Source organism: Sardina pilchardus, chromosome 3, assembly GCF_963854185.1.
Source record: "Sardina pilchardus chromosome 3, fSarPil1.1, whole genome shotgun sequence".
NCBI classification, from domain to species: Eukaryota; Metazoa; Chordata; class Actinopteri; order Clupeiformes; family Clupeidae; genus Sardina; species Sardina pilchardus.
Window position 1 is genome coordinate 21,190,032 of NC_084996.1, and position 21,313 is coordinate 21,211,344.

The 21,313-nt window shown below is 44.3% G+C and overlaps 2 protein-coding genes across 4 annotated transcripts in view; one reads left to right on the plus strand and one right to left on the minus strand.

Annotated features, from left to right (window-relative positions):
- The window catches only part of sap30bp (SAP30 binding protein), a 31,672-nt gene extending 21,545 nt beyond the window's left edge, over positions 1–10,127 (minus strand). For 2 of the 3 annotated variants that reach the window (XM_062532394.1, XM_062532393.1), the window contains exons 1-3: positions 9,989–10,127; positions 8,997–9,106; positions 5,866–5,910 (exon numbers count right to left, since the gene is read on the minus strand). In XM_062532394.1, coding sequence (XP_062388378.1) covers positions 5,866–5,910; positions 8,997–9,106; positions 9,989–10,124 — 291 coding nt within the window. In that variant the 5' untranslated portion in view covers positions 10,125–10,127. The remainder of the gene's footprint in view (positions 1–5,865; positions 5,911–8,996; positions 9,107–9,988) is intronic. The other variant, XM_062532395.1, reaches the window with a different exon arrangement.
- A 22-nt stretch (positions 10,128–10,149) lies between these two features.
- gtf2a2 (general transcription factor IIA, 2) lies at positions 10,150–10,943 on the plus strand. Its single transcript, XM_062532396.1, has one exon. The coding sequence runs from the start codon at positions 10,375–10,377 to the stop codon at positions 10,702–10,704; it is 330 nt and encodes a 109-aa protein (XP_062388380.1). The 5' UTR covers positions 10,150–10,374; the 3' UTR covers positions 10,705–10,943.
- Positions 10,944–21,313: the final 10,370 nt, after the last annotated feature.

The window sequence follows — 21,313 nt, forward strand, 5'->3', positions numbered from 1 at the left end:
CATCCATCCATCACCAGCTCTCCTTTCGCCAGACTAGCAGACACAGAGCACTGAAAACCTGTAGAACAGATGTACACTAAAAAAATAAAGGTGCTTAAATGGTTCCTTAAATGTCTGGATGGTTCCATGGAGATTCAAAACTCCAGTGCTGAACCATTACATCAGGTGAAAGGTTGCCTCCATGGTTCTTTTGAAGCACTGAAAAAGGTTCTTCTATTGCATCGCTCTGGAGAACCGGTATTGGCCCCATTGTTTTTTTAGAGCATACATGCAGCACTAAAACACTAAAGATAAAATACTAAAGGACCCAGAGTACTGACACACTCACACTCAGCCGTCTAGGGTTCAGACCAAAGCGTCCCGACCAGACGAGCCGCAACGTTCTAAAACCTTGCGACTGCGACTCAACGTGTTTAATGCTCTGCGACAGCTTGCGACTGCTTGCAACTACGTGCAACTTCTAATTCACACCACTGCAACTCAGTCTCGTCGCGTTGGGAATCTTTGGTGTGAATTGGGCTTAAGGCACACCTATGAAAAGCGGAGCGCCAGAGATATATTGGGCAGGCAGGGAAACCCCTGAGGTGCCTGTGTGTGTGTGTGTGTGTGTGAGACGGCACAAAAGGCTGAGCGCTGATGAATGCACATCCGCACATTAAGGAAGCTGTACTGCCGTCACTGTGACTTATGACCCTGCCTCTGAGGAGTGCTCAGTGTGCTTTACTCTCACTGTTGCTACCTACAGCCTATAAACATTAGCTTCTCTGATTGGACATAATCCACCCCCCAACACACACACACAAACACACACACACACACACACACACACACACACACACACAGACACACACACACACACACAATAGTCCTTCATATGGCAGATGAATGACTGGATGCTGAGGCTAAAAAGATACACACAAAAGCATTCCATTCCTAGAATTACCCCTCAACCCTGAAGGGCACTTTGACACCTTGAGCCGTAATATTAGACCAACCAAGGCCATCTAATACACGAGGACATCGTAGACTTCCATCAACTGTTTATCTTGTTTCCACCCGGCCATAAACATGGACCATGTTAATCATTACTTATTGCAGGCGATAAACAATGAAGGAGGATGATGAACTACAAAGCGGTTTATGCCGAACATCAGGAGAACGCTGGAAAACAGGCCTGCTTGCCAAGCAAGAACACAGACAGTAACAATAACACCAAATAAGTATAGGTGTACAGGCTATAGTTAAAACAGTTGTATAAGTCTGGCCCACTGATTAAGTTCCCTTGGGCCCTTACTGCCTCAGACACTAGAAATACAGGCTTTCCCTTGCCGGGTCTTCCTGTTTGCACTTGCAGAGCTGAATACACCATGCTGATCGGAGCTACAGATACTCATCGACGAACCACACGTTCCACCATTGGCTTGGTCTGAAGTCGTCTTCATAGACGCAGGGTGGTCCTCCCGTAGTACCCTTGTTGTCTAAAGGCCTAAACACACCAACCCGATAATCGGCCATTGGGTTGGTGTGTTTAGGCCTTTAGACATTAGGAATACTCTCCCTACAGCCTCGTCCCCTTAGAACGGAATAGGAACACCGTCCGTTCCTATAGCCTCATCCCCTTAGATAAGGAATAGGAATACTGTCTGTCCCTACAGCCTTGTCCCCTTAGACAAGGAATACCGTCTGTCCCTACAGCCTCGTCCCCTTAGACAAGGAATACGGTCTGTCCCTACAGCCTCTTCCCCTTAGACAAGGAACAGGAATACGGTCCGTACCTACAGCCTCTTCCCCAGACAGCTCACGCTGTCCTCCCCCTGCCCTCTGTAATAACAGGTCTGTGTTTTCACACAGTCTGGGACACACACACACTTACAAGGGTCTCCCATACAAGGGTGGGGCACTTCCACACATACCACAGGACATGTATTTAAGGCATTTAACTGCCTCTGCAGGAGCAGTATTACCCCCAACCGTACTGATGCACAACTGACCCCAATCCTCGTTTACCAACTGAAGAGGAGTAAAGGATTGGTCTCTTTAATAACTGGAGTCAAGAAGTAAAGAGACTATGTGGCATTATCTGGAAAAATGGGTCCCAGTGACCAAAAATAAATAAATTAGATTTTGGTATCGATGGACAGGGGACGCAGTAAGCTTTAAGACGATATCCTGGTCAAAGTCATATCAGAAATTGTTTCGAGATACAACATTTTGAATTAGGGCATCCCACCATCTCTTCGTAATTGAAAAAGATGGTGGGATGATTTCATAATTGAAAAAAACCAAACATGAAAGACATTCTTGTCTTGACTTTTGAATGTCTTCTTTCATACAACACCAAAAAAGAAAAAATCTATATTTTTTATCTATAATCTATATTGTTTTGAAAGAATCGGCCTGTACAATGATTAGTATTAGAATATGCGACTTGTGACTCGTTCTGTCAGATTGGGTTACATAAGTAAACCTGGCAATCTTATCATCTGACAAGGTAAAGGTACGTTCACACCTTCAGAAGACTGGCAAGAGCAGACCTGCTCTCTCTTCACAAAAGGAAAACAGCACTTTAGGCCAACATGGAAGAGCCCAAAGGAACGAAAACATTTCCATGGTTAAAAGACACAAAGACCTCAATTAATGTCTCCTTCAACTTTTTATATTTATAGGTCACATTAACATAGTCAAGTCAGTTAAACCCCAGTAGGTCTTCATTTAAGCACTTGCCTTGATAGCCAGTTGAGCTGGTTGATGGTCACTTGGATTTTAGTGTTTAGTAATGAGATTCTTGGCAACATGAGCTTTACACCCCTAGGCTGTCGCTGCCCATTACTTTGCCTTGCTGTTTTTGCCACAGTGGTATGAACATCTCCAGGTACAGTGCATGATGGTATCATAAGAGCTGACATAAGTCACTCTTGCTGGTTTGAACTGCTAACTTTGAAGGAGGATATGTGATTTTGACACAAAACATACATTTTCACATTCTGTTGTTTGCAACTAGTTTTTGAATGTTTCAAAATAAAATTCTGTATACCACTTACATTAAAGCGAAAATGTGTAACTTTGGAAAAGTCCTATTGTGAATAATCCAACCACCTTCATTAAATCATGATACGTTACGTGACATTCAACATTAATTAAGGCCAATTCTTATTAATGAGGGTCAAAATCTTAAGTTTTCTTAAAACAAAAAAGATGAGGTAGGTCAAGCTGCATGTCATACCTACCCTCCAATGTATCACCTTTACAAAGGTTTTATTGGGGGGGGAAATACAAAAAACAAAACAAAACAGACAGATAGTTGCAACAAAACACTATGGAATTATGTAATCATATGTATGAGCAGGAGGTAGAGGGTAAAGTCAGGCAATATAAAGTGTTTGCAAAATACCAGACAGATATGAATCTGCACGTGAACATGTAACACCTACTCACGGAGTTCAATTTTACTGCATCAGACAATTTATGGCTGTACTACTGGCTGCTGCTAAAGTATGTCTGCAATGTTAATGTTTACCACCTGAATAGCCACCTGAAATTCTCAAGTGTGAATGGACAGACTTTAATCCATGTCAGCGACTATGCTGTTGTCACCTATTCAGTTAAGTTCTGCTACAGAGACATTTTGTTTGTTTGATTGCAGCCTATTCAGCGAAGTATGGAGTTACAGACGCATCTAATTTGTTTATTTGACACCTATTCAGTTAAGTATGCAGTTAGATTCCTGAGCTCATCTGCCAGGCTGCGGGTGTGTTTTTTATGTCATTACTGTTCACAGTCAGGGTGTCTGGGAGCCACAGAAATGTAAGGGTGTGCTCACACACACTCACACACACACACACACACACACACACACACACACACACCAGAGCAACACGTGTCGAGCACAACAAGCTTGAGACACTTTGTCCCCATTCTACACTCAGTCTCTACCATTTTCTTCCATGTGAAGGGTCTCAATAAATTACTGTGTGCTTAAGAGGGAAGCGTTGAGCAGCTGTCCCAGAAATGAGGAGACAGGGCAACAGCTTTTACGCCTCCCCACCCACAACCACAACCACTCTCCCTTTTTCTTTTTTACTCTTATTCCCACCATCATTTAGATGCCTCTCCTCCAAATAGTGCACTCTGCTACACTTCCATCTCTTCCTGCCCTCCTCCTCTGACATGCCACAAAAGGCACTACTCCTCCACTCCTCCAGAGTGACTCAGGGGAGAAGATCTGCCCTCTGTACATCCACCCTTCTTCCTTCTCTCCCTCCCTCCATCCATCCATCCATCCTCCCTCCTTCTCTCCCTCCCTCTATCCATCCTTTCATTCCTAAGCCATCAACTCCTCCATCTTCTTCTGCATTCATTCATCTTCTCATTTATAGACTCTCCTGTATCTGTCCATATCTTCCCAATAAGTCTCCACTGCAGTTATTATGCTCCAGAATGCTCACCACCACACACCAGCTCGAGGTGAAGAGTAAGGGAATGAAGGAATGAGTCAATACACAGGCCTCTAATCAAACTACGCTGCGCTCTCGCTCTCTCTCTCTCCTCATCGGGAGCACTGGGGTTAAGTGTCTTGCTCAAGGACACTTCGGCAGGGTCAGGAAGAGTTGGGCTCGAAGTCGAAGCCCCTGAGCCATTGCCGCCCTTGTACTATCCTCCTGGCTCTCTTTGGGTCTCCATCCCAACATAACCCTTTCCTCCTGCCTCCCTCTAATCTGCCAAACACGCAGTCCCATAATCACACGCCCTGCTGGGCTAGTCTGAGGAGTGACTCACAGCACAGGCAGGCCATGGGCAGAGATCAATGCAGGAGGAGAAGGAGGAAAAAATAATAATAGAGAAGCGAGGAGGAGAGAAGGAGAGAAGGATAGGAGTGTGTGGGGGGGCGGGCGGGTGGGGGTGAGTTCAGAAGAGGGTAGAACACAGAAAGAGAAGAATGGGAGAGCAAAGGACAGTGGAGAGAGAGAGAATGCACAGAGGAGTGAGTGAGATGAAAATAAAGAGGGGGAGGGTGAAGGATGTGGAAGGGGGGGGGGGGTAGAGGAGAAATAAGACTGTTAGAATCGAGCAGAAGATGACAGACAGACAGATAGAGAGACAGACAGAAGGAGGAGAGCAGAGAGTCCAGAAGAGGAGGAGAAGGAGGAAGAAGGGGGGTTGGGTTGGGTTGGGTTGGGTTGGGTTGGGGGGCATCCTTAGGTCAGTAAGGTTCTGTCCCTGCCTCCGTAGGCAGGAAACGGGCCCCAAGAAGCAGGCCAAACTCTTCCAACTCAAACAGCACTAATCAGCAGCACAGGGCGTGGCACGGACAACTGGAGACGCACGCCGATTACGCCACAGTCTCCACCACAGGCCCTCCACCACAGGCCCTCCACTCATCCCCAGGGTGATTAGGGATATACATGGACAACAACAGGGCAGATTTGCTTATCGGTGGAGTCGGTGGGTGGGTGGGGTGGAAGGTGCACTGTGGGGGTAGGAAGGTGTGCCATCATGGGTGTGAGGAGCGACGGCAGGCCAACAGTGCCACCTAGTGAAAAAAGATCTGAACTGAATCTAGAAGAGAGTTTTACTAACACTGCATGTCTGAGACACGTTTGGGTCCCGTTTCACAAAAGGCTTAATAATGCTACTATCATGATAACAGAAAGGCATGAATCCATACGATTCTCTCTCTACAGTTCAAAACTCTTGCAGCGCCATGAAGCCTTTTGGGAAGCTTAACCCAGGTCTCACCTCGGTCACCCGGGGTGATAAGACTATGACCAGTAGAAAACTAGAAAACAGACAGAAATAACACTACATTTGAGGGGGGGAGGGATACGTGTGAGGGGAAGGGGGAGAGGGGGGGGGCGCTTCAAATACCTTACTGTCATCTGCATCGCCCCCTGTGTCCGACTCCTCCTCTTCCTACAAAGACAAGAATACAAGGGGTTAACTCAGCATCAGGGGGGGAGAGCAGGGTAGGGGGTCCAAGTCCCAAGTCCCAGGGAGCAACAAGTACATCTGGCCCACATGCGGCCCTAAATCTGGCCCAGCTCAGACAGAGATCAGGACCTGAGCCAGGCCTGAGTCAACGGACACATGAGGTGAGTCATGAGAACAGCCTCTGAGATGACAAGGTTAACCATCACAAAACGACAGGTAAAAAGAAACAAAGAGAGAAAGGGAGAAAAAGAAAGAGAGCATAAATGGATTTAGGCCTTGATCTGACCCAGATCTTTGCAACATCCTGGCCACATCAGTGAGTGAGAGAGACAGAGAGAGCACATAAGAACTCAAACGCCTTCCTGAGACCACACAGGCAGCCACTAAACTAACTCCAGTCACGAAGAGCTCCACCGACAGCCACAGCCAAACAGACGACCAAACCAAGTGCCACAGACGAGTCGACACACAGACAGACAGGGACAGTGCAGTGAAGAGTGAAGAGTGTGTGTGTGTGTGTGTGTGTGTAGGAGTAGGGAGAGGTGGGGCGGTCACAGTCAGTACGTTGTGACACGACATGACTTTAAATGATAGCACGCTACTCATCCTACGCACAGGTATACAAGACCACTGTAACCTGAGGATACACGTGTAAATGTTGGCTGAAAAAGTACCAGAGAAAATGTACCAGCTAGTGCCTTATCAAATCTTAGGTGCAGCACATACCGTGTTTTTTGCACCTATGACAAATGAACATAAAGTGTTAGGCAATAGATCAGATTGAAATCAACAGTGAAGCGTCTTTTGTGCTGACAAAAGAGCAAATAAAGTGGTGGATTGGTCTCAACATGTACATGGACAATGTAATGACAATGTAATCCCTTGCAACATAATTGACATATATGCAAGTCACTTTGGATGAAAAAAGTGTCCGTTAAATCTAATGTCTCAGCTAAGCTGGCCACAGGTATGACCTGCCATTCAACAAGATTGGCACATTGACACTTCTCTGGTCATATGCAGTATAAAAAACACTCATCCAAAAAGAGTACCTAAGCCCGTTGAGAGCCTGTGCCGTTTCCCCAAGACCTGATGCATATAATGTCTGACACCTGACTCACACCTAAGGATGTCCTAATATGGACACAGTAATATATTTTTCTGGAACCATTTGGTCACCAGATGACAAACAAGGGAATGTTTTGAAGGTCTTTCTCAGTCAGAGGTGTTGTTAAAGCAGCCCCATCTAGGGTCTATGTCTCTGTACAGATCAGTTGTGAAATCAGTGAAGAACAGAGATCTGACTAGAATAAGACATTAAAGATTAGAATAGGGGTGGGGTGTCCTGCAAGCAGTGCGGGAGGAGATACAGCCATATTGTAAAACATACTCTGGTTCACTATTCTAAAGAAGGCCTGGAATCTGGTTTACTTTTCTATCCTGGAATCTGGAATTTAGAAAGAACTCATATAGTGCGGTGGGGGTAGGGAGCTCCCAGGGACCACAAGATGATTTTCAGAAATAATAATAATACAAATAATTGGCATAGAAATGGTGTATTTCAGCTAGCCTGGAAAACTAGCGCCAACTGCTGGACGGCAAAATGTTTTGCCTGCATTTGGGTCTGGCCTCGGACCATTGAACATTTTGAAAACACTGCCCTGAATCTGGCAGATGGCAACTAAACCAATCACAACGCAGAGATGTGTTTGGAATCAACGCGGGCGGGGCAGAGGGCTCTGGGGCGGGGTTTTGAGGGAGCGTTGGCCTATAGGCACAGACACGGTTTGAAAGACAACGGGTTGTGCTCATCAACAATGTTCCGTTGTATCCATTCATCGAGGCCAGACTAAATTAGACATCCAATCCATTTAGGCTGGTTTATCAGGCTATATTTCAGCCATAATTGCAACAAAAGATAAAAATAGTAGTTACATTTCAAATAAAAATCTTTACATTTTCTGTGCCTCTACCTGCATGTGTGCTGTTGCACGGAGCATTTGTATACTTCTGCCACCTCCGTGGACAGTGGGGGTTGCAAGTGACCGCAATTTGAAGGGTCACGGGTTAAAATGTTTGGGAACCCCTAATATGCATATAATAACAAGAGCCACTGCTGCTTAGTTTCACATGAAAACACCTTCTAGTAGCCCTGAGCAAAAGCCCCAAGGAGTTAGTGACTTCTTGCACTTAATTGAGACTGTGAGGAGTGAGTGAATGAGCTTTAAACGCCATTAGCTGCTACAGCGTCTACATGAGGAGTGTGTGAATCAGCATTAAATGGCATTCGATGTTACAGCGTCTACAAAGTCCCCGCTTCGAGACACAGGGTGTGAAAAAAAGTCACACTCAAATGCAGCAAAGGCACAAAATCCCATTGCAAGTCTGTTAAAAGAATGAGATGCAACATGGGGTGTGGTAGTATGCTGTACAATACAGCCCCTGTCATTTCCATTCACTAACATTACTAGAACATGTGTGCACATGTAAACACACACACACACACACACACACACACACACACACACACACACTAAGAGTGTTTTATAACTGACATGCAGAAAAGGTCAAGCTTGAGCATTTGCTTTGAAATAATGTTCTGCTTGAGGTAGACAACGTGCAGAGAACTAGGCTGACACCTGTAGACAAAGAGATTGTCTCTTGTTGCGATTTATGTTGGTGTTAAATACGTAACGTTACTACTTTTACGGACACATCCACCTCACTTTCTGCACTTTAGATTAGGCTACGACTCACCATCTTGATGTTTATGCCCGGACACTGCATTCTTCAGAATGCATGAAGGAGAAAACAGGTGATCTCTTGGGACTGGAATGACAGGAGGCTTTGTCTAGAGCTCAGAGAGCCTACTGAGGTGTCCAGCTGCACAGCTGCTTGTTTTAGACACGGATTTCACACTGTCTGGTTTTTAATTCAATGTGAGAACGAAAACATCTTAAGTGAATTTAAGTGTCCAGCCTGCTGCTTAAGGTCCAAGTGAGGCAATACTTCTTTGGCGCACTGACCCAATGAAACTAATACAGTGTAGAAAAGTCCGAATAGCTCACCGAATTTCTGGAACTGTCCTCGCTCTCCTCGTGTGCTGATGCCACCTCGTCTTCGTCTTCGATTTTGCTGATGTCATCATAGTATGGCACTAATCCGGCGTGTTCCTCATCTGGAAAAACAACATTCTCTCTGTTTACAAACGGTGAGCCTAACTTAAGCTACTCTCAACATGGTCACTGCTCGATTTGCAAAAACGCACTGTCGCACTGTCAAATGGTGAAACGAGGACCCGAAATTGCAACAGAAACTAAGAACAACTCCTATACCATAACTTAACAACACTAAACAATAAAATAACTATTTAAGACGTCTTAATTCGAAGGACACATAGACGACTAATGAACTTAATTCACTGTAAACAGATTACAAAGAAGGAGGGAAAACACCACGGAAAAATTGGAAGTAACGTTAACGTTTTAGTCAGAGTGTAGGTGTACCTCTGCTTGAGATGTTGAAGTCACATTATAACGTTACTCTACTCTAATAGTTAACTTTACCTCCAACAGTCCATTTAATGTAAACAGACCGCTGGCTAATACAAGATTGCATTACAAGAATCCTTGACACAAATATCTTTCACACAGGGCCATCTAATAAAGTTGGGTAACTAATAATAACACAAAGCTAAAGACATGCAAGTCCTTCAACCGGCTTTAGTAGCTATCGCTAATGTTACAATACAGATACAACACTGTAGCTAAACTACAAGACAATGGCAAGTAGTTAACAGGCACTGTTTGAACATCTTCAACCGTTAACATGAAAATATTGTACATACATTGGATGATATTAATTGTTATAGCTACCATTCACTGTACAACATAGCAAAGTGGCAATTTATATTAAGTAGCATGTTCCTGAAATGCTAACTAGCTATTCAACATTAGCAACTAACGTTAAATTGGACAATCCAGAAATGTACCTCCCTAGAAAAGGCAAGCACCTATTAAACTCTCCCCATCACCTTGACTTAATATCATATTATTAATACCTCCTTCCTCTCCTTCTGAGTCGGTATCATAATTTGCCAAAGATGAAATTAGAGCAGTCTTTTTACCGCTCGCCATCTCTAAAACGTTAGCCGTCGTCGTCGCACAGTAATGACGATAGATTTGTACTGTGCGCATGCGTGCTATAGCGGAACATACGCGATTTGATGACGATAGACATCCGAGCTCTTTTCAAGACAACAGTGTTACCGGGCTTTCACGCTTATCTCTGACAAAAAACCGAGAAGATTACCGAGGTTCCATCCTCGTATGCTTACATCTTTAACTAGCGATCGCTAGTCAGCCTACTACAACTACTCAGCGCCTTTTGACCGCCGAAACTTCTTTTGGAATCTGTCTATCGTCTATCTACTCAAGACGGGTTGTTATGGCGTACCAACTGTACAGAAACACCACGCTGGGAAACAGCCTTCAGGAGAGCCTTGATGAACTGATTCAGACACAGCAGATCACTCCTCAACTCGCGCTTCAGGTTCTGCTCCAGTTTGACAAAGCCATCAACACTGCACTGGCCAACCGTGTGCGGAACCGGGTCAACTTCAGAGGCTCCCTCAACACCTACCGCTTTTGTGACAATGTGTGGACATTCGTCTTGAATGATGTGGAATTTCGGGAGGTTACGGACCTGGTCAAAGTCGACAAAGTGAAGATTGTGGCCTGTGATGGAAAGAATACTGGATCTGGAGCAGCAGAGTGAGGTTCTGCGAGAGAGGAAGGGAGAGAAAGGAAGAACAAGACTGTACATATTAAAGTAAAACTACGAAGGCCAATCAAACCAACACAGCTGTGTCAATGGTGTGTGTGTGTGTTGTGGGTGTGTGTGCGACTGGCCTGCAATGGCAGAAAATCCTTGTATTTTTCCCCCATTTTACCACTGTCCTAAATAATAGTCTGTATCCTTAATAAACTTTTACGTTTGCCGTTGGTGAAAAACAAGTATTAGTATTGTATTTTTTGTCTTTTTTTGAGAAATATTGTAGGCTATTGCATTGGGAAACTAACTGTTTGCGTTAGGCCTACAATCTGCCTGGATTTGAGAAGACACTTTGAGGTAGGCAAGACTTAGCAATGATAAAAAAAAATAACTTTTAGGTCATTCATGTGCTTGTCGTTGGCTCCTTCTTCCGAGTTCGCAAATCGTAATGATAGCTTGTCGCGCGTTTGATGTGGTAGGCTACAATTGAGGAAGCAGTTATCTTCAAATGGACATGTCAGAAACAGTGTTTCTCGGGTAATGTTTTCACCGAAAAAAAATCGAACAAAGCAGTCTCGGATGACGTAGACAGGTTGAAGAAGAGAGTAGGCTACGCGCATCATGCAGGTGAGGCATTTAGGTTTTAGGGTAAAATCAGCACAATTTATATTTAATTTAGCTTCTGTCTGCTCATTTGTTTCGCTAGGCATAGGCCTACGACATGCTGCTATAGGCCTATCAACAACAACACTATCACATTCAACAAGTCTTTCCAAATGCTAAATAAAAACAAGCTTTTTGTCCAAAATTAACTTCTAACAGATAGATAGATAGATATAGATACATACTTAGATATGATCCCCAAGGGGAAATTCTAATTCAAGATATGCCTAGCTCAAGATCCTCTCAGTCATGCTGCAAACCATTTATGGACAACCACAATCTTGAGGACTGGATTGGAATGATGAGCATCCTGATAATATGATGATACTGTAAAGCCATGCATTGTGAGACTTGCAAGAGCCTAATTCAGCATAATGGCAAAAACAGATGGAAACGCGACTCTATATAGACAATCAGCATTGAGGTCTGCATAGAATCCCCCCAGATCACAAATATTCTCATGGTCTGAGGGTATGCCTTCAAGGCAGATCAAAATTGTTCTAGAGAGAGATTGCTGACATGTTTGATGTTTTGCAATGCTCGCGGCATGCCATCTTGAAAGTGCTGGAGCTTACCTGCTCTGTGGCCCAGTCTGTCATTACTCGGCCCACAGAGCTAGTACCTCAAGAGGACAACATCAGCTGTTTTTAACAGCCTGTCAACTTGAGGGCATCATTGGTGTTATTGCAGCTGTCATTTAAACATACAGAGGCCAAACAATAATAAGAGAGGGTTGGATATTGTGTCCTCCAGGGAATTGTTGATGATTATGGAAGATTTTTGGATATATTTGCTGGACTAAGGATATGGAGAGAAACCAAAGACTGTTAGCCTAGAAATCAAGACGCCGACGCCCCTAGCAGCAGGTCTGGCTGGTCAGGCTAAAAGACTATATATTTGGTCATAAAGAAATGCAAGGGCTAGCTAAGGCAGAGTGATAGTTGAACAGGCCTATGGAAGGCCGAAGTGCAGGCGGAGGCACCTCCCTAAACTCTACACAACGGTAGACATTGTGGTGAAGATAATAGTGGCAGCCTGTACCTAACACAACATGTGGTATTATTCTCACAGACTAGAGGAGATGTCTGTTAAAGCAACGATAAGCAGCAATTTGTCAATTCATATTAAAGTGACTAAAACCGGGGACATAATCCCGAAAATGTGTAAAAAACGGGGACATTTTCAGTTTGACTATCAATCTGATTGAAATACATGTTTTAACAGAAACAGGGACATTGGTAGTTCTTCTGTATTTTCCTGGGGACAGGCAACCATAAACGAGGACTGGACTGAAACCGGGAACATCTGGTCACCATCTCATATTTTGCTCAAAGTTTATATAGGTCCCAAAACTGAGACATGCAAAACATTTTTGTTTCACTTCCAGTGTTTTCTTGCATGTTTTCACCCTTGATGTTGAATCTCTTTCACACTCTCAAAAGTATTATTCCTAGCCTGCCCAAATTTTGTGGAAGACAGTGACATGTTCTCAGTGCCATCGGACCTTTTAAAATGTGTACTGTGTGCCCATTAGTTTTATATAGGGCCCTAGATATGGAACAAAGTGCAAAACTGGTGACATTGAGGGTCTTATAAACTCATGTCTTGCATCCCCATGGCACATATCATTATTTGTGTCAGTATACAATACTTTACTAATGTTGAGCTAATACAAAATATTTTCATAGCACTAAAATATTATGTGGTGTAGCTATAGTGCTAGTAGGAACACAATACTTTCACATAGATTCTCAACCACCTACTAGCTATACCATTTTAATCCTATGGAAATGAAAAAAAAAAAAAAAAACACAACCTTCCCTTGTTTAATCCTTAAATCTTCAAGCCCATTCATTATACAGTATGTGGAGAGCTATTGGTACAACATTGATGAAATATAGTATATAAAGAAAAACGTAGGCTAATGATTGATGCCAAAAGTGTACAAATACAGTACGTTTATACTAGGCTACCCTTAATGCCACTCTTTTGGACTTTTCCCCCAAATCTAGGGCCTTATAGAAAATCAGTGAGAATGCCATACAAACCTAGCCTGGGTGTTCCCATGCTGCTTTGCGCGCGATTTAATTCACACTGCAAAGGCAGCCTGGAAACTACCACCCTAATGTTTGCCTGAGGTAGGGGACCAATCACAGAACAGGGGGGAAAGCAAGACGATGGTGAGCTATGCACAGACGCATAGACATCCGTGGCGGCCAATGAACGGATCTGGGCATTTTTTCAAATACGAGAAAATGAACGTTTGGTTGCCAGACCACGTCTCATTGAGATGTGGTCGCGTCAGCCAGGCTAATACAAACCGTTAATGGATCAGTCATATTGAGCACATGTTTGTCTCCAACCCTACAAAGTTAGGGCTGCTTATGATTATGAATAATACTCCATTATATTAATACCAAAACATTGCTTCCCAAACAATGTGATTTTCAGGCTGTAAAACTGAGGTCATTTCAAGGACTGATAATAACATAAATATTTTATAGGCCTTGATTTTAGGGCCCCATTCTTGACAAGTTTTGAACAAAATCTGAGACAGTGCAGCAACAACCTTATCTGATTTGACATGGAGTGACCCTAGTGTTTCACCCCTCTCTCACACATTGGGTCAAGTTGTCAGAAATTATGAAAGGAGTCATTATGTTCCGATTGTGGGTTTAATATTATTCTTGTTTATTTCAATCACGTTGGTAGCCCAAACAAAACAACAAACCTGGTCAGTTTTCTCCTTGAACAAGTGATGTGTCATTTGTTTGCTTCATTGCATTGCTCTCTCTCTTCTGCCCAACAGGTGGCCTATTGAGGGGTGTTGCTTGAGTGCATGAGTGAATGTGTGCATCCAAGTCATATAGGCAGTGTGTAGTGCACCATTTCCAAGTGGCAGTGCTACTGTTTGCACTGAACTTCGCAGCTGGAACTTTTAGGTTTTCCTCCTATGACTGTTCCAACTTTTATTTACAAACACAATCTTGTTGGGCGTCACAAGACGCCATTCCTGGTCTTCTTCTTTCGTTCTCTGCCCGAACTGCTGCAGCAGCAGCCGAAGGACATGGCGAAGATAATCATGGCCAGAAACATCACAAAGAAAATGGCCATGACCGCAGCGCCTCCCAGGACCCATGGCTGGGTTTGTAGCCGGTCCCAGGTCCACTGAAACCAGTCCTGAGGGGTACTGCCCTGGAACGGAGGTTTGGGGTGACTGAGAGAGAGAGAGCAAGAGCGAGAGAGAGAGAGAGAGAGAGACAGACAGACAGACAGAGAGAGAGAGATGTTGGTGAGCCTCATATGAGCATGCTTCATGACACAGTGGAGACCCGTAGAAGAGCACAGTTTGATTAGAGACCAGGCTTGAATAGATAGATGGCCAGAGTATTGGCTCATTCATTCGTTCCCTCACTCTCCAGCTCAAGCTGTTTGGTGAGCAATCTGGCGCATAATAATAACCGATGCATCTCCCACATACACATTGGTGGTTGAGGTTCTCCCAATTGACTGTGAAGCACTTTGGGTGTCTTGAAAAAGCGCTGTATTTAATGCATGTTGCTGTTGTTGCTGTAGATATCCAATGTCCAGTCTCACATGAGTTTTATTTGAAGATGTTATCAGCCTGTTAGTCATCTTTTGGTAAGGTGTTTTCACATTTTGGGGTGTGGCAATGTAACTCCAATGACTTTCATATCACTAAAAGAATAGGACTGCATGCAAGCATTGATAGCAAGTCATACAAAAGAAAGTCAACTAGGCTGAATTATCCAGTTTGAAGAGATACATTTGAGACTATGTGTTGTGGAATACAATTTGAATTAAAGGCTATTTTGACACACCAGTTGAAAGTATTTCTTGAGAAAGCCAGAACATATGGAGCTGAGATCCCGATCATGGTCTTAAATATATCTATGGTCTTACATGAAGTCAAAGAGGGGAATTGTTCAAGGGCAGGCTTAAGCTCCACCTCCATTTTACAGCCATTATGAACACAAGGACAGTGTTACTACTTTTTAATGGTGCCGGTGAAAGTCCACTAACCAGTGAGAGGTTGTTCACCAGAGAACGCTTTCAATATCTATATAGATAGATGCTAGATATAATACAACCATACCAGGGAATCCTGTTAAATAAATAAATTGGTATAGGCCTGTGCTGAGTGAACGATTTGGTTATGTGCTAATGTTAAGACATTTCTCATTACAATACCAGTTTCAGCATCTTCAATCATTTAAGACTTATTCAGTGTAACATGAAATAGTGTTAGTGAAGGGAGATTCAATATCAAGAGTTAGCAATCCATTCATACAAACCTGATATCTTACTTCAGAATAAAACTGATTTAATCCTATTTTTGTAATGGTATCTCACTTTAGGATTCAACTGTTTTAATCTTATTTTTGAGTCATATAAAGAGTAATTTCAGTCAGACTCACCTCTCCATGTCCATGCTGAGTGTTTACTGTCACCGTAGCTGTTGCTGAGAGAGCTATTGTTTACAGCCAGCTCCCATGGGTTTACCCTTTCAACACCACTTGTTTTCATGGATTGGTTCCGTCATGTGAATGCCTGTGCAGCAGCTTTGTCTATACTGTGTGATTAAGACGGCTATTTCGCTTCAGCTTGTAACCTTCCTGAATCTGCTAGTCCATTGTAGAGTTCCTGTTTCTCTCAGCGGTGACACTACTGTGGGGTGTGTGCGCGTGTGTGTGTGTGTGTGTGTGTGTGTCCAGTCGGACGCACAGAATGAGAGAAGTCAGGTTAATGTTTACAGACAGTATTGACTGAGCTCTAGATCTGGCGCAGCCTGGCACCAAGTTGCTCTGACCTCGCGCACAGAGCAGCAAGCCGGCGAACGTGCTGGCCGTATATGTGCCATGTTGAATTCCACACACTACACACACTCATGGAGTTTGGAATTTGAACAAGCTCTGTTGAATTTTGCACTGCATTTTCTTTTGTTGATAAATCTCATGAACAATGCTGCCGCAAAGCCTTGACGCGGCTTTACGTTTGGTCACTTCATTTGTGGCTTGGTTGGGCTCACAATTTAACAGCAGTTTTAAAAAGTCTGTTTTCATGATTTTATTTTCAGCTCAACATAAAGCATTGTGTCCCTTGTACATTAGAGGAGCACTGATGCTCTTGCTGTAAAAAAACAAACAAACAAACAAACATTTTTCTCACATACAACAACAACAACAACAAAACCTGTGTAGAGTCTGTGTTGGCCATGTCAGCTGTGGAGTTGATCCGACTGTTTTCTGATAAATGGTTTACATGACAAGATCATATCCATTATCCCACATATATACTGTCTGTTTGTGCTATCACCTTTGTAAGGCCTTACTTTACAAAGATGAAGAAAGTAAAATTATATTCTTTTCTGTTTGGTTAAAGACTTTCCAGTAAATATGTTCTATTACAACATGGTTCATTACAGAATCATCATCCCTTCTCTTTTGACTGGTTGTTATTTACTCTGTACAACATTATCTGTAGCTCTTCTGTGTAATGTCCCACAGAGGGCGCTGTTGATGTCAATTTCTTCACTTTCCATGTCTCCCTGGATACAGAACTAGGGGAAATACTGGGCAATAAGGAATAAGAATACTGATAATTCTACACAGATCATCACAGTGGTACATTTGTGTACAAAGACACTCCTTCAAAAATGTTTAAATCTATACTTCCTCCCAACCAGGAACAAGGAAGGCTTTAACAGCCAATGAGCAATCAAGTTCAACACTGTGGTTGTGTAGTCCATTTCTCACATGTGAGGCACAAGCACAACACATATTTGCCCTCTTCTGTGAGAGGAGGTGGTGATCCAGACTACGGTGGCCTGGAAGCTGGCTGGTTTCAAACGGGCTGGATCCTGGCGGCCTGGTATTTGGGTTTCCCACAGCAGCAGCAGTGGATGCACGACAGCACGATCAGCATCAGGAAGGTTGCTGCAGCGACAACAACAAAAACAAAAGCACAAACAGGCGTTAGTGAATGCACCCTCATTCACCCACAGCCCCATTCAGGCTGCCAACACAACACAAGCCCCACAGCCTTTGTGCCTCCTGGGGTTTTGATGTCTTTCTTTACATCATCCCCGGAGACAAAAGGATGCTACAGCTTCTGTTGCCCTGGTTACCTCCTGCTCCGCTACCCCTGCCAGCTTTGTCCTATTGCATCCTCCTCTCTCTCTCTCTCTCTCTCTCTCTCTCTCTCTCTCTCTCTCTCTGTCTGTCTCTCTCTCTCTCTCTCGCTCCCAGATGGCTAGGTCTGAAGCATCCCTATCTTCTTCAGGCAACAAGCCATAATAATAATCATTTATAGAAAGGCTGTAGACAAAGGCTGAGTCAGTTATAAATAGTAGACCACTCTGTCTCTATGGCAGAGCTAACCAGTGCCACTGCCAGAGAATATTGATTCATAATTACACGTATTGATCACTGTCAACGTTCCTCTCCAAACCGCACACAGCTGCAAATTAGTATTGTCACTGTGATGTTGACGTTAAGAGAACAAGAATCAGAGAATGTTCCAGATACTGGGATATTGAGATGACCTTTCACCTTCCCCCACTTAACACTGTAGGGGTGATCTGGGACTTCTTGAAGTCCTACACTCCAGCACCAGTTTGGTCCATTAATTTCAAGGCAAACCCGAGGCTGTCTAAGCCTTGTTGGAGAGAGGTGTTTACCTCACAGTGATAAAAGTTGTTCTCAGTGTAGTTTTGCGAATGTCTGGAACATGGAGATATTGTATAGTTCAGAAGAGAGGGAGGCCCCATGTATTTCAATGGCTAATGCTAGTTAATTCAGCCAAAAATATAGAAAGTGGGTTGTCGCCATTTAAATATGCCGTTCAACATGTGGTCACCTCTGCTTAGATTTTCATAAATCCGACAATTAGTTGGCACATTACTGATGGCCATGAATGATGTCGTTCAAGTGGATTGGCTGATCCTCCGAGCAGGAAATTGCCAGCTCGACCACCAATCCACATAAAGAACATTAATATGTCAGTCCACAAGTGATGTAGCACCTAATTGGCTCGATTGTGAAAATATGGGTGGAGGTGAACACTTGAGGGACTTGGTGGATGCTAACTGGCTGAAGCTAGCCATCCAAATCCTGATTCCCCCCAAGACACAGAGACAGAAATTGGGAGAATGGGGAGGTGATTTTATCTTGGTCTCCTGGTGTTTGGTGTCCCAAGCAGTGTGTGGGCATTTGAGATTAGAATGCCGCAGCTGAACAATGAGGTCAGTGGTCATGACTGCATTTCCTGTAGGAGAGAGCCGTTCTTGTCTGCCCGATGAATGAGAACCATGACTAGAGCATCGGCCATGACTAGAGCGTCGGCCATGACTCTGCAAGAGACTGATGCATAATGATGACTAGTCTCCGGTCTTGGATGACCAAACGTACAGTGTTTGACATGTGACAGCTTTGCCGAGGTGACTGTGCTGTCGGAGACCAAGTTAATGGACCTCCTCAGTGCCTGATGTGAGTTGATAGTATGTGAGCAGCGCATGCTCTTGTATAAGCGGTTACGGCAAATGTCAATGTAGATATTTGGGTTCAGGAAGATGGTGTCCATACTTGTTCGTATTTCACCGAAAGGCAAGAAATCATTGGTTTATACTGTAGATAGAGAGTTAGGCTGGACATTGATTACTGTAGATAAGATCAGATTCAACTTCATTGTTGTTACAAAAGTAAGGAGGACAACCAGTACAACAAATTGTACCGGAATACGTTGTCCGTACCTATACCTCTTGTGCCATATTGTGCAATTTGTTGACGTCTGAATGTATCAGATCCAGTAGCCCTGCCACTGTTCAGTCTGTTGATTTTGCAGCGACTGGTTACCAATCTCAATCACAGAGTGCCCATGCTATGTATATACAACCCTGGGCACGCTGATGGTTGGCTGCCTGGCCAGATTGGGGGAGGGGCTACCTCCCGCTTAAGCTACCTGTTGATGTAGTTGTTCTTCTTTATGTCCTGGGCCAGTTGTGGGCCACTGAATTCTGGGGCCTTATCAGTGTGTTTCTGGCAAATAAACAAGAGAACTAAACGCTGGCATTAAGTGAGACACTGAGTCCATTAGTGAGCGCAGAGCCGCAGACTCAGGCAGAGCATCTGAGATGGAAAACCAGCAGTTCCACGTAACAAGTCCGCGGCTATGGTTGGATTTCCTGTGAGATGCACACAGAGCCTTATTATAGTGCAAGAGCCTGGTGTCCAGCCAAGACCAAGAGCTTTGCTGGTACACTTCAACAGCTGACGTTGAATCCAACACACCACACCACACCACACCACACCGCACCACACCGCACCAGGCCCGCGTCATTGCCAGAGCTGACATTTATCTGAGTCTGCGTATCTGTGGGGTGTGTGGGCACAGGTGTCCAGCCACCCGTTCCTGATCAGCCTGCCATGGCAACCCCCGCGCCGTGACTTTACCGCTCGTCATCACGACTCGACAGACAGACTGTTGACTCAGCGACGCCAAGTGGCCGAGAGAACGTCAGCTAAACTCACCGACGAAGAGGAGGAGGATGAAGAAGGCTCCGATCTCCAGCGAGTTGGCTTCAGGCAGGCCCTGCAATTTGGCCCACACACGCTGAAGGATGTCCAGCACCTCCTCTTTCACTTCCATGGTCTCAATGGAGGTGTTGCTAAAGAACACACACACACACAGTGTCATCACGCTAAGATAATACACACGCTGTTTCATCTGAGATAACACACACAATACTCATCAACACGCGGATATGACACACAGTCTCATGATCACAGTGAAAGAACACACACAGCACTCACCATAACACTGAGAGAGAACACACACACACACACACACACACACTGTGTCATCACAATGAGATAACACATACTGCCTCGATCTCTTGGAAACACACTAACATTTCGAGGTACAGTATCTTCCACTGGTGAAGTGTTTAAGTGGCCACAGGTCAACAGTGTCAGTCAGTGTCATTTTACCCAAGAGAGGCCTTACAGGAGAAATGTCACTTTTTGTTTTGTAACATTATGTCATTAGTACATAAAAAGTGGTCTGTGCAGAGACACCAACTAGGCGTTACTCTCGAGCAATATAACGGTTCAGTATAAGGGAAACACCTGTACAACAGGAAGTGAAAGGGCACAAAAGCCTCAGACATGTCTATTTCAGTAGTGGTACATCTCTGTGTGTATGTGTGTGTGTGTGTGTGCCTCAGAGCTGCCTATTCCAGTAGTGGTACATCTGTGTGAGTGTGTGTGTGCCTCAGAGCTGCCTATTTCAATAGTGGTACATCTCTGTGTGTATGTGTGTGTGTGTGTGTGTGTGTGTGTGTGTGCCTCAGAGCTGCCTATTTCAGTAGTGGTACATCTGTGTGTGTGTGTGTGTATGTGTGTGTGTGTGTGTGTGTCTGTGTGTGTGTGTGTGTGTGTGTGTGTGTGTGTGTGCCTCAGAGCTGCCTATTTCAGTAGTAGTACATCTGTGGTACTTTAATTTCTGGCAGAGTTGTATTAATATCTATGAGACTACATGCTTCAGCAGTAGTCTGTGTTGGTCCACTCCTAGAAACATACACGCCTACACACTAACCTATACCCCCATCTTACGCTTTATGCACTGTGTGATTACACACAGAGAAACGCTACACACTAAAATAGTCTCTCAGGTTTCCAATTAGCTCTTGGATCCTCCATTATCGTGTCATTACGTATAGCAATGTGCTAGTTAGGTGGTGCCGGAACCGCTGGGGCTGCCACTGCCACTGGGCGTGCTGTTCCGTGCGGTTCCGTGCAGTTCCATAGCATGCCCACGGGCACAGAGCTATCAGCGGTGTGCGTCTGTAATGACAGGCCGGCAGGCTATTCCTGGCGCGGTATGCAGCATGCCCCTCTCATTAGCACAACCGCGTGGAGAATAACACCAC